Source organism: Anoplophora glabripennis, unplaced genomic scaffold, assembly GCF_000390285.2.
Source record: "Anoplophora glabripennis isolate ALB-LARVAE unplaced genomic scaffold, Agla_2.0 scaffold41, whole genome shotgun sequence".
Taxonomy (NCBI): Eukaryota; Metazoa; Arthropoda; class Insecta; order Coleoptera; family Cerambycidae; genus Anoplophora; species Anoplophora glabripennis.
In genome coordinates, this window is record NW_019416901.1 from 9,433 (window position 1) to 24,384 (window position 14,952).

A 14,952-nucleotide genomic window follows, 5' to 3' on the forward strand; every position below is an offset into this window, starting at 1 on the left:
ATTTTCCAACTTTGACACCCTGTAGTTCCGTTATTATCAATTTTTGGCCTAAAGCAAGTTTAGTTAAATCTACTTATTTTAAGCCTACTATATCTGGTGGAGCGTTGTACCGGCCCTTTAGAGACACCCTGTATATCTGGCCTGCGATTTTTCTGGGGGAACTGTCAACTGATATTTATAGACAATATTTGTCAACATTTTCTTTGTGAAACTAAAGACTGGATTTCGCCGGAACCCCACCGCCCATGATAACCTCCAGATAAACCACAGAACCAGTTCCACCGCGATTCCTAGACCCAAAACCGAAAATACGGGCGTCACGTCGACATTAACCCACTACCCATGACATCACGTTACCATCAAGTGGGTAACCCTTACCCACACCAGACCATCGACACGCACCGTGCACCCAGCCTACTACCAGTCAATTCCACTCGCACGCGGCAACAAAAGATAGCCATCAAGTGGGGCCCGGAACGTAAACAAATGACAATCGTTTTCGCACTTTGGGTTTGAAGAGCATTTTTCGGAACGACACCGGGCGGGAGAGTTCGAATCCTCGGAGGGACGTGGGCAAACCGGCACCCAAAAATGCTCGCTGGTCGGGTCGGGAGAGCGTTTTACGTGAATAGCAGCAGATAAAGTTACTGGAGCGGTTGATGCGAGTTAATTTTTTTTATCGGGCGACAGTAAAATGTTAATAAATCGACGACTCTGTAGGCTGGTTCGATAATACATAGACCTCCCAGGAGGGGTTTTAGTGTGGACTAGTTTTTTTTATATGGACAGTGGTGTGCCTGTTTGGACGTTTTAGTTAATTTTTCGAAATGGTTGGGAAGGTGGATTATTCAAGTAAGTACCGTTCTGCTATACAAAAGTAGCTCTTTACAAAACACGAAAAAAAATTAATATATACGGGGTGTTTCCCAGAGAAGTAGCACAAATGGTTATCTGATACGTATTTTTGAATATTCAATTTTTGTCAAACAAGAAAGTTGTAGCAAAAAATAATTTAGAGGATGCATATTTCAACCCCCCCAAGGGGCAGAAATTTCCAAAAAATTGTTGAGAAGTTGCACCCGCATTAGTAGAAAATTTGTGTAAAAGTTGGCAAAATGCATTTTTTTGGTTTTCAAATTACTGCCGCTCTTCCATACTTTTTTGGAAACTTTGAGAGGCAGTATTTCCTGAACATTTTACTAAGGTCATTTTTATACAAAATGTGTTATTTTTAGCTATAAATTCACCGGTACCATTTGTGTTACTTCTTTTAAAAACACCCTGTATATACAGGGTGGGCCATTAGAGTGAGAAAGTAAAATAACTCTCTTTTTACTCATAATAAGAAAAAAAGTTTATATAAAACTTGTACAGAATCAAGGAACCTAAACTATAAAATTAATTTGAAACATACAGGGCGATGAGTAAAAGCGGGACACGCCAAATATTACATTTTTTAAATGGAACACCCTGTATATTTTTAAACATATGGATTTCCGAGAAAATTCTATATATGGCCATATAAACAGTTTATCATTTTAGTGCGGGGTTGCCAAGTTATGTAGAAAATTCCTCGAATTTTGGAAAGAACATGACCTCGAAGAAGTTGTGTTAACTTTCAGCTACTAAAACTTGGAACAAAATAATTAGACAGAGTTATAAGCAAATATTAGGCAAAGGCTCCTATATTAGCTAATATTGATATTTTATACAGGGCATTTTTTATAATACAATCATTTTTAGAAAGTTTAAACTTGATTTTCTGAAATTTTTCAAATGGAACACCCTGTATTTTATTGTTCTATTTTATTCATATATCGGTCCACTTCAACTTTTATTAAGCATGTTCTATATCTAAAATTGTTAGTTTTTAAGATATAGCAACATTTCTGAAAAAAACTTAATTTTTTATTATTTTACAGAATATCAGAAATAAATATTAATAATAAAATTAACTGAAAATGGAATGATAAACTACGAACGGGCAAGTTGAAACAATGTGACAGTTTTTTTCAAAGCCATTTCGTGCGACCGAAAATAATAAAAATTAGGTTTTTCGGAAATATATGCTATACTTATCTTAAAAATTAACAACTTTAGGTGTAGAACATACTTAATAAAAGTTGAAGTGGACAAATATGTGAATAAAATAGAATAACAAAATACAGGCTGTTCCATTTGAAAAATTTTAGAAAATCAAGTTGAACTTTCTAAAACTGATCGTATTATAAAAAATGCCCTGTATAAAATATCGATATTAGCTAACATAGGAATTTTTGCCTAACATTTACCTATAACTTTTGTCAAATAATTTTACTCAAAGTGTTAGTAATTGAAAGTTAATACAACTTCTTCATGAGGTCATGTTTATTTCAAAATTCGAAGAATTTTCTACATAACTTGGCAACCCCGCACTAATATGTTAAACTGTTTATATTGCCATATATAGAATTTTCTCAGAAATCCGTACGTTTAAAAATATACAGGGTGTTCCATTTAAAAAATGTAATATTTGGCGTGTCCCGTTTTTACTCATCGCCCTATATGTTTCAAATTAATTTTCTCCTTTAGGTTATTTGATTCTGTACAACTTTTATGTTAACTTTTTTTCTGTATTATGAATAACAATGGAGTTATTTTACTTTCTCTCACTAATGGCCCACCCTTTACATACATATATAGGCTGATTCAAAATTCAGTATAAAGAATTTAGGGGCGTATTTTTGATGTCAAACTAAGACTTTTTTTGCCTATAAACGTGGGTCCACAAATGCTTAGTTTTCGATATACAGGGTGTTGTTTTTTATTTTTCTAGATTTTTTTTTGTATTGAATTTTGAATCAACCTGTATAAAGTATAACTAAAGTACTTGACAACAGATCTTAAGTGGTTTAAATAACATTCGCTTTTTCTTTAATTCCAACCAAATAGCTTAAACGATTTCATTTAAATTTGGCACACTTTGACCATAAATGTATATACTGGCCACAGTCCTTTTTAAATACAAGTGTGTAGTTTTAGGGGTAGTTTTGGTTCGCAACTATTTTTATATCGAGATATTTTAAATTAGACTCACTATTAAAATGACACTAAGGACTTTACAAAAGTATTTAATTCAACTGAAATTAGAAAGAATTCAAATCGGGATAACTTGGAAGTTTTTAGGGAGTATCATTTTAGAATAATTTCCACTGTATGAGTCCTAAACAATAAACAATCATGCCCATCTACATGTAATGTTGAAATAACAACTAGTTGGGTGTGGTAGATGGGAAGATAGGCGAAAAAAAATTTTTTGAAATCTGAAACCTGTTAAAGAATGAAATATTTATATATACTCCCACTTTAATTAAAAAAAGTTATTTAAATGTTTTAAATGTTAAAAATGAACCAGAATTTGAAGCTTGCCAATAATTATTGACACAAATTATCATAACATTTAGTAACAATGTTTAATCAAAAAATAGCACAGCACCACAAAAAAATGTTCCTTTGAAAAAGCTGTGACCACTTTGTATCTTTTTAAATTCCAAAATTAAATATAATGCCCTTGTACAAATGGTTATGTGTTTATTTGCCAAGGTATTTTACCAACATTGCTTTCTGCTTGTACTTGGCTAAACAAATTGATGATCATTTAACTTTTCCATAGATGCAGGATGTAAAAAGAACCAGTCACTTTCACAATTTTCAAGTAGAACAACAGACCACTCGCGTAACATTTATTGCAGTTTATTATAAATATTCAGTTTTATTAGCAAATAAAAGCCCCTGCTACAAGAAACATGTAAATTAAATTACAACACACTTTTGGTATCTGGTGAATGTTAGATATAGGACGTAATACGTACGAAGCTATAAATCATCGCAGTATACCTATACCACAAATGACATGTGGCAATAAAGGCATGCCATTTTAGTAATAGGTTTATATTCGAAACAAATAATAAGGAAGTCTATAAGCGGTACCGCGAATAATTTTTGTCAACGGGTTCACGATATCTATGGCAAGTTAAATAGAACTGGTGCTTTAACTTTATGGTACACTTAAAATTTAAAACAAATTTAAACTAAAATTAATTTTGATTGTTTCTGTACTAAAAAGTTATGCAAAGAAAATACTTATAATTGTTTAGATGCTGCGATATCGAAACTTCGAAAAATAGAACAAGAAAAATATCTGTTAACGTTACATTTTCTTTTTACGCATTTTGGTTTGGTGGTTGTCTTTTACAAGGTAGGTATGTCTAGTAAAAAAAGATGTACCTGGTCTCAGCAGCTGTAAGACCAAAAGATAATACAAACATGAATTCGGAACCAAAAAAAGTGGAATTAAACAAACATCAATTATTTAATTCTAAAAAAATTGTGGCAAAAAAATATAATCAAATCAATTATGTATATTAATTATCTATATTAGTTAAATTTAATGAACTCCATAAAGTATTACTTCTTTTTTTTTATCAATCAGAATTTGTTCAAATTTGGCAGAAAATTTTGAACCTTTTGACTAAGCACATCGTGGCAAACAACTACCCTGCGGACTACAGCCCTATCTAGCATTGATCACAGCGACATTGCTTGCAGAGCACCTACTAATTAGTAGGTCGCTCTCTGACGTAGGTACAAAGTTAGATGGCAATGAGTCGGATCTGACAATTAAGATATGACATATCTTGCAGGTACCCACACTGAGACGTTGCACTGAACGCATTCTAACTTTTTAATAATATAATCAATGCACCTAGCGCTCGACCCAGCGTTGTGAAACTAATACGTAATCATTATTAGTACCAAGGCTAATAATTTACATACATTATTTCATATCTGAAAAGGCTCTTGGTGTGTATCCGTTATACGTGTTTATGATTTATGAATTAATCATTCACTGGTTCTACTGCATGATTGTTGTGACTTGATAAAGCTTAATTACATGTATACAATATGTTTCATAAATAGATCGAGAATTTATAAAGAATTGCTAATGAGGTACTATTGAGACAGAATTAGTTTGAATTTTTACAAGAAACAATTTAGTAAGTGTTTTGAAAAATAATACTATGATTTTTGTTGTCCTCTAAGCAAAAGACAAGGATACGTAAAAAATATGTACGATATTGATAATGGTATGCTTAAATATATTTTTGTAGATAACCTATTCGTTTTCAGTAAACAAAACAGGAGTTATCGTTTTCTAGATACGAGTATATCGAGAAATTTGATAATTTGTAAATTTGTTGGAATTTGCAAATTTAATGGAGGGTAGTGTATTTGGAAATCGTCTAATTCTTTAAAACACTGGATCTTTACATGAATTATTATCAGTGATAGAATTCATCATTAAACAAAACCGGACATAATATACCTCGATATTTTTTCCCAGTAAGGGTCAGTGGGCTATCTATGAATTTAAAAAAATACTATAAAAATGTGACTAAACATGAATTGTTCACATGTATATGTTCAGAACCCATAAAATTGATATGCGGAGACTCGAACAACTTTTATGAAATGCGCAGATAAATAACACTTTTATAATCTCGTTTTTTTTTCTTATTTTAATAATTTCATTACAGTAGAAGTGTTTATGTACGAGTACCGATTGCGTTTATTGTTTCTTGATTCGACTACTAGGGATCTCTTTTATAATTTTTCTCGAAAGATGCGTAAATTATTTGAATAAACATATTTCCTTATTTCCTAATTTTCTATTGTCAGTCAATAAAACTACATTAAAAAAATATGTTCCTATTAAAAAATTTTGACATGAAATATTAAAATTTAATTTAATATAAATATTTTTTATTTATATCCTTGGGGACACTATCCTGTCTACTATATTATTATATCCGTTTTTTCACATATTGTTTTTAATATCATTTTTATCAAATTTGGAAGAAACTTTCTTGATCATTAGGTCAGGGGGTCAAAATGATTTAATTATACATTTCTAAAAATCACAGCTTCTGTTCAAGGCTAACCTGATTGTCGTTTTTATAGGAAATTCTTTAAATTCAACCAGAATGTTAATCCTTTTGATATTATGTTTAATAATATGCAAATGTATACATTTATTAAATATCTTACGAGGAAGGAAATCCACAATATGGTCTTCACGTGATATTTAGCAAAAATTTGTTTAAATATACGATTCATAAAACTAACAAATAATATAAAGACCCCGTCCCACATTGTGTTACATAAATAAATATTTATTATTTAATCGCCATAAAATATAACAGGATTACTCATGGATACTATTTTTACCAGCCTGTTTTTCTAAAAACTCAAATGTGTCGCTTGTATAAAAAATAAAAAGATTAATTACCGGCATATATTTAACAAATGTTTTAACAAATATCTAATGTAAAATGATTGTTGTTGATAAAATATTCGGAGGCGGCAGCCAAGAGAGATTAAATAACTGTTTCGTAAAAATAGCGACAGTATGTTTTTAAATTTAAACGATTCCTTTCCAGAATAACGCAAATATTTACGTTTGAAAATCAATCGAAATACATTTTTTCCATGGCTACTCTCGACGATAAATTCCGAAAAGAGACAACTTTGCTGATGGAACTTGTTAAGCTAGCTATTCAGCGTGAGCGTAGGCAAAAGCGAGAAAAAAATTAATACATTTAAGAAGTTTCAAATTCCACAAACCTTTAAGGTCACCTCACTTTGTTCAATTTGTAAATGTTGACGTTGGCTTTGGAGAAGAACCAGTGGGTATTTAAAAAAGTAATTATCGTTCGGTGCCGGTCTGTAAAATAGAAGAATCTTTTAAATTAGAACTATTAGAAGCTAAAGAAAAAAGGACCCAAAATCAAACACTACACGAAGAAATCTGCTATTCTATTTCCAATGACAGACTTATCAGCCAAATGGAATAAATTCGATAATAAATAAATGGGGACGTGTTCGAAAAATCGCCCAGACACGTCGATTGGTGTTTTTAATTGCATATTTTTTTTCAATAAAAACTTCTTATACAGGGTGCGTCACGTAATAGTGGTCAATACCAACTTTCTTATTTTAAATGCAACACCCTATATATTATTAAATTTTTGGATTCTTCATAAAATTCTGGACATATTTCATGTACGATGTCATATACCTATCTTCAACTGTTTCTAAAATATTAATTTCTTAATTAATTCCTTTTACATACAGGGTGGCCAAATGAAAACGAAACAGAGCCATTTTCAGGAACTGCGTCAAGATTGTAGAAACACGCTCAGACCCGTCGATTTTAGATTAAACGGGGACATTCTTTTGCTGGTATTTTTGACTCCGCTACTTTCACCCTCAAGCAAGGGTAAGCATCACCTCAAAATATTTAAATGGCATTAGGGTTGAGTAGTATTTCTTTTGAAAGCTCTTACAATTCCCTTTACAACAGACTTTAAATTTTATAATTCCGCCCAATACTTATTAAGAAGTTTTATTTTAAAGTTGAAACTTATGTACAAACAATTAGTAACGGTAAAAATGTCAGTCATTCGAGTTAAGTACGCCAATGGTATAAATTTAGTATTTCTTGCGTTACATTGGTTTTTGGCGATTTGATTACTTTCGTAAAAAAAAACACAATTGTAAAAAAACAGAAATGAATACACACACAATGAACGTAGAATTATTGGATTCCAAATTATTTTTTAGTATTATTTGGAAGCATTGGTTGGTAGTTTATTTAATTTTGTTTTTGAAAATTAAACACTATGGTTTATTCCATTGCGGAAAGGGTAGATATCAATTCCCTTTACTTTATGAACAATAAATGTGCGAATAGAACAGCTCAGCCATTTAATGAACAATATCAAGATCAACATGTCAGGAGGAAGTAGGTATGTTCTAGAGTTAGTCAAAAATTTCAAGGGACAGGGAACGTAGCCAATAAAAAACGAGAAATTGAAAACCTATAGTTAATGAAGCTAGAGAAGTCGCAGTTTTTGGACAAGTTCATCTTGATCCTACATTAAGTACGAGGCAGCTGGCATCTGTGTCTGGGATCAATCGAACTAGCATACAAACCATTTTGAAGAAGAATAAATTCCATCCATACAAAATACATTTAGTCCAGGAACTTCATGAGGATGATTATGACCGCCGTTTGCAATTTTGCGAGATAATGAGTGAGCGAGCAGGGAACGATCCACAGTTCCTTTTTAACATCTGTTTTTCTGATGAATGCAGTTTTTTTTAACGGGACGGTAAATCGTCACAATTGCCGCTATTGGTCCGATTCAAACCCAAGAGTTTTTCACGAAGTGCATACACAGCAACCGAAAAAATAAAATGTATGGGCTGGAATTTTCGGTGACCGGTTGATGGGTCCTTTTTTTCTACCTGGTAATTTGACTGGCCAAATGTATTTGCAATTACTGGAAGACGCTATTGACCCTGCCTTGACTGATATTATTAAAAATGTTCCAGAGTATGATGAAAATTATTTGATTTTTCAACAGGACGATGCTCCGCCGCATTATGCGTTAATTGCCCGTCAATATTTGGACCAACGTTTTCTACGGAATTGGATTGGGAGAAGAGGCAGCATTGAGTGGACTCCACGATCACCGGATTTATCGCCCCTTGATTCCTTTTTGTGGGGATATCTAAAAAGTAAAATCTATAAAACACAGCCATCGTCGCTGGAAGTTTGCGTCAAAGAATGCCGTTGAATCACTCCGGAAAAGCTTCGGAATGTGCGCGTACGTTTCGAACAAATTCTTTATTCTTGTATGGAAGCGGGCGGTCATCAGTTTGAACATTTAATTAACTAAGTAGCAAGTAAGCAACTAAACATAATTTAAATTTTAAAATGTACATTTTTTTCAAAGTATTGGGCGGAATTATAAAATGTAAAGTCTGTTGTAAATAGAATTGAAAGAGCTTTCAAAAGAAATATTACTCAACCCCCAATGCCATCTAAATATTTTGGGGTGATGCTTGCCCTTGCTTGGAGGTGAAAGTGGCGGAGTCAAAAATACCAGCAAAGAATGTCCCCCTTTAATCTAAAATCGACGAGTCTGAACGTTTTTCTACAATCTTGACGCAGTTCCAGAAAATGGCTCGGTTTCGTTTTCATTTGGCCAATCTGTATATTCTATAAGTAATTAATTGCGACAGTATGACATTCTACGGTTTTATAATAACGTTTAATATTGCTTATCATTGAAACACCTCTCGTGTTACGTTGTGTATATGTCCTGACATAATTATTTCACAAATGTAGAAGAAACAACAAACTGCAGCTGTGAAAGTCATATGCGATAGATATAAAAATTTTATGTTGTTTTGACGACCCAAAATATGAACCTATTTTTGTGTGAGGGTATTTTGGCGTGACGAAAACACTACGGGTCCGTCAGTATTTTTATATGTAGTAATGTTAATAACAAATATACAATTTCAACGTCAGAAACCGTGTGTTGTTGATAATAAATCATTATTTATACTCTATTTCCTGTTCGGCTGTGCCTTCGTATGTGTATAGTCGAATGGGAGTATTAGTAGTGTACACATCTAATCTCATAGTGATACCAATTAAAGTGTTTCATAATAAAGATTAGGATTTATTGCCCCGAATATCTTAATGGTTATTAATTACGACTATTACTAGACAAATGAAGTTGTAATTGAAGATTCACAAACACGATGAGATAAGTGATTGGGAAATAGATGCAATTCTTGTTATCTTCTCAGCAACTTGAGAAAAAGTTAAGATAATTCTCAAAAACAACAACAGCGAACAAAGAACGAATTATTACTTTTCTGAAAACGTCGGGAAAAATCATTCAAAATTTAAAGAAATATTAAAGTAAACGGAAAATGTCGAAAATACAGGCATACAGGTACTTATGTTAAACATTTAATTATATCTATAAAATCTCGTTTTACGTCAAGTTACAATGGTGTAGTCACCAGACAGGAAAACACCCGCAAAACATTTAAAGGGCTTTAAAATAATGAAACTAATAAAACCTTGTTTCTGTAAAAGGCCCTAAACAGTTTAGGTTACATATTTTTTATTTTTAACTAGTGATATTGTGAACAACTATCCTGCGGACTAAAGCCACGTCCACCATTGAATTGCGCCATACTATTCAGTGGCAATTAAGGGTTTCTTTAAATTTTATTTTATTTTTTGCTCAAGCGATAAAATATCTGACTAAACAATTAAACAGAGAAAAATGCCGAGCTGTTTTATAGAATTAACATTATTATAACGTGAAAATTGATCTAATAGAACAAGCAGTGGACATAATTAGACAGCCCACTTGATCTATACTGTTAAATTAAAAGAATGGTACAATTTATTGTAGCCCGGTCTAATAATAACCACGTCTACCTAGCAACCAAGCGATCAGGGGTCATTTATTTCTTAAATATCGCATGGAAAATAACCAAGACCTTAGTTTATTTCTTCACCACGAGGTGTTATCTTTATAGTAGTATTTAAAAATATTGTAATGTTCCCATTTGTTCGTCAAATAATGTAAGCTTGGGCGATAAAATGAATATCAACGTAAATATTACCTAAGTCACACACATGGTTTTTATCATTTGACTTCGAACCTTGAATTTTAAGCAGGTTGGCTATATCTGTTCTAAGCTATTAATTTTGGAAAGTGGACGGTTTCTACGTGAATGAAAAGCTAAGCTAATGAAACAGATATTTTGGCAAAATCTCAGTTTCTAAAATTGTTTTCTATCATTTAATTTAAGAGGAACAAAATGTTAAATAAAAATACCCATCTTTTTAGATGACACGTCAAAGAAACTATGAACACCCCGTATTTTGCGCTGTAATTATGATAGAAAAAATTCAGTGGATACCAAATAACTGTGACAATAATTTTTTATAGTCTACATTGACGTTTAATAAAAAAAATCTGACATGTTCAATCTAAAAATGATTTCACTTGTCTCGCGTATCTCGTTAATGAATCTCTAAAACTGATATTCATCTTATGCCAACGACAATACATCAATCAGAACAATTTTTTGCCTATTTCCGTCCTAATCCTGTCGTGTATATTTCAATCAATTTTTTTTAATACGGCGAATGGATATTCTATATGTTGTTATCGGTCCTCCTTTTCGCTATCGCCAATCTTTCAATTTTTATGCGTCGTTGGATATAAGGTGTGTATTCTTTCCATTAGTAAAATTGCAACTAGACTGAAATTCGTTTGATTTATATCTATGTATGTCAGGATATCATATACAGGGTGTGGAGTGTATAATCTATAAAAATTAAACTGCAGCTTCCTGATGATATTTGTAATAGAACACTCTTATCCGAAAAAGTTCTATCTTCGCTTTTTTTTTTTTTTGTAAACTCAAGTTCATTTATTCAACGAAAATTAAGTCCACCCTGTGTTATTTATTAAAAACTTTGGAAATATTTTATAATTTAAGTCGGTATAATCTAATACTAATAATACTAAAAGAAGGTTAGGTTACATTGTCAAAAAATTTGTGCAGTCAACTGAGTTTGTATTGTATTGAATTCATTATTCACTTAATTATTAAATATTAAACACGTCCATCGACCCATCAGTGTTAAAAAGTGAAAGATTCCAGACAAAAGTTTTTATTTTGTAATTCCACGATAGTGACAGTGTAATTTTTATAATGAAGTAAGAAATAAGAATAGCGTGCCGATTACATTAAAAACGAGATTCTTATTTCTTAATTTGCTTAATTTTTTAGTTTGTGCACAAACTAGTTTTACAATGAACCGAGAAAACAATGCATTTACTATTTCCGAACGTGTCGATATGGTGTTAGTGTATGGTGCAGCCGGAGAAAATGCGCTCGCGGCGACTAGGTTGTGATGGCCACAACGTCACCCCCCCCCCATATGCAAATACAATCCTATAGTGCGTTCAGTTTCTGCGAGATAAGGGAAGTATTATTCCTCGAGGAGAAGGACGTGGTCAGCAAGTGAACCTTAATGTTGAAGATGCACTGTTGAAAAATCGTGACGAAGACTCCACAATTTACTCAACGACTCGCACAGCAAGTAGGAATCTTATTTCATACCGAACATCGCATCATAAGACGCCAGCTGTTGCACCCCTATCATCTGCAATTAGTTCAACAGATTTTACCCCCGGATTGTGATCAACGAATCCATTTTTGCATATAGTTTTTAAAGCAATCAGTAGACTTTCCTCCTTATGTTTATGTAACAGATGAGGCGACATTTACCCGTAATGAAGTGAATTTCCATAATATGCACATATGAGCCGATGAAAATCCTCACGCGATTAGGGAAACTCATTTTCAACATTTTCTGTAGAAATGGTAAGTTTTATTTCATTTTGTTCCATATTTTAATGGAGTTTGTTTAGTGCACGCAGTTGGCGACTACAGATGCTTACGGATGTGGTTTGTTTGTGAACTCTTGCAGTAACAACAACAATGCATTTAAGATAGTAATTACTATTAATTATTATAATAAGAAAATATCAGTTTTTTTATATAAATTTTTCTTAGTTTGTACTTTTGCATTGAAAAATTCCCCAAAAATTGAGAAGTATCTTTCTATCTTTCAACGACGATTTGTTTACCCGGCTGCTCAAAATATTTTGATCCATAATCGAACTTTAATTTACAAAAAAAAAAAACATTTTCGTGTGCGACTTTTCTATTACCGGCTCCAAGACAATGTTCTATTAATTATGTCGCGTTATTTTTACTTTACTGTGTTGCTCACATAATTTTTATTTTTCTGCATTATTAAGAGATAATTTCTCTTAAACGTAGATTAAACTTTCCCACACGCATATTAAATCGACCAAATCTCAGTGACCTTCTTCCGCAAATGTCACCACTTAGTCATAGTGACTAGTAGCGCAATTTTTATACTTATTACATAAAAAATGAGTCACGTCAGAACATGTTTTATTATACCTGACTCTAGCGTTACAAATATTTGCGTTTCTTTTTAGCAGGTGACGAAATTTTTGAATCACCAAACTCCATAAAGCAATAAAAACCATAATTAAACAAACGAATTCCCATTGTTAGACGTCTGACGAATGGATGTGAAGTGAATAGATAATTAATAGACGTCAAATCGAATGCAGATCGGAAAGCGACAAACACAAAAACGATTCTATTTGCATTTTATATCAGGAGTGGTATTACGTCATGGTACATAACCTACTTTGCATGCGGCAATGCAATTATGGAAATACTAAAATAATTCGTCTGGATGAAATCAGGTCGTTTTAAAAATAATACTCACCCGTATATGTAGAGTAACACGTATTATTTGCAAAAAAAGACCTGACTTAAAAACATGTTAAAATTATAATTCAACGGAAAGGGGAAAGGATATGTTCATGTGGTATCATGCACCACATTGTTTTGACTAATAAAATTATATATGTATCTATCGTTAATCTTAATATTTTTAAAATCTTGCACCCATTACAATATATCCTGCTCAAATAATGTAAATATATAAAATAAAGTGCTCTTATTGATTGAATGATAATTCATGAAGCTTCCATACACTGCTGAAGGCTATATAGCCGTGAAAATTGGTATTTGGACTTTATTAAATTATAAATGACTAAATAAAGTACAGTGTCCATGGTCGTCGAACATAGACAACCAACATTGCGCGATTGACACTATCATACTATCAACTAAAAATCCTTAAATCTCAGTGGGGTCATTTTAATTTTACCAACATATAATTGCCAATGAGAAGAAAATAAAATTACTGGACTGACTTGCTATCATTTATGAAGGCTGTGTATATCATGTTTCCTTTGAAAATGTATTTGTCCATCATGAATTAAAAACATGTTTTCCCCTTTCTGTAGTAAGCAATTCGATTAATAGATCTATAGGTTTTACAGCTTTTATACCCATTGATTAACTTGTCCTAAATACAAGCGTTGAATGCATAATGAACAGCTTACGTAATTACATGCATTTTCGGTGGATAAATTACGTGATGATTACTGCAGGAAATCGCCTTCAAATTAATACAAAAATCCTCGAAAAATAGCTTTGTGTTAATATAGGTTAAGCAAACAATGTGTTGGCTTAACTAAAACATTATTAACATGCGCCACAAAATAAATTACATGAGGTTATTTTTTATTGCCCGTACAGCTCTTGTTGTGAGAGTCGAAAAATTAAGCGTAGGCGCGTAATCCTTATCACTGTTAAATCAAAATAATCTAGTTTGAAGGTAAAATAAACAGTTTTTAGCCTGGATGTAGGCCACGGGAAAAAATCTGGCGCGGTTTTAGAATTATCCGCATCAGTTTGAAATATTTGTTCCGAAAGAATATCAAAAAAGTTGCTCTATAACACTGACGTTGTACGAAATTATTTCTAAGTCTGTTTGTCGTAGGTATAATACTAATAGACTAGGCGGTATCTGTTTTGGTTTGGGTGAATCGTGTATCCACGGAGATTTTTGGCTTTTTGGCTTTCAAATATCACTAGAATTGAAAATTTTTCTATGCGCATAACAAAAAAGCGTGGGCTTAACTGTTGGCGGCACAATATGTTAAAAAAATTCTTTTCAAGAGGTAATTTTAGGTGAAAATGTAAGGGGAAAAAAATGTTTGTAATTAAATTTTTTTCAAAATATGACTAGTTACAAATCGAATGAATCATGATTATTATTGTAAAAATCGAAAAAATCGCCAAAACATTACTTTTAAGGGAATTTTTTTGGGGTCTTCGTACCTTCGTACTTGGCTCATGAAAACTTCATGTTATGAAGAAACATCACACCAAATTTCATCAAAATCGGTTCTATAGATTTTGCATAATAATTTTGCAATCCAGATTTTGAAATAGAAAATTTGCAAATTTTCAAAAACCAAGGCCCATAGACCATAGATACTTGAAAATTTAATAACATATAGAAGGGCTCTCAAGCTTTCAAACGCTTTTTGAAAAGTTCGAATC

General features: G+C 32.2%; 1 protein-coding gene across 1 annotated transcript in view; it reads left to right on the forward strand.

The window, feature by feature from the left end:
- Window positions 1-427: 427 nt before the first annotated feature.
- The window catches only part of LOC108917237 (aminopeptidase N), a 55,406-nt gene continuing 40,881 nt past the window's right edge, over window positions 428-14,952 (forward strand). Inside the window, exon 1 of the mRNA XM_018723734.2 lies at window positions 428-852. Within this exon, the coding sequence (XP_018579250.1) occupies window positions 828-852 (25 nt within the window). The 5' untranslated portion in view covers window positions 428-827. The remainder of the gene's footprint in view (window positions 853-14,952) is intronic.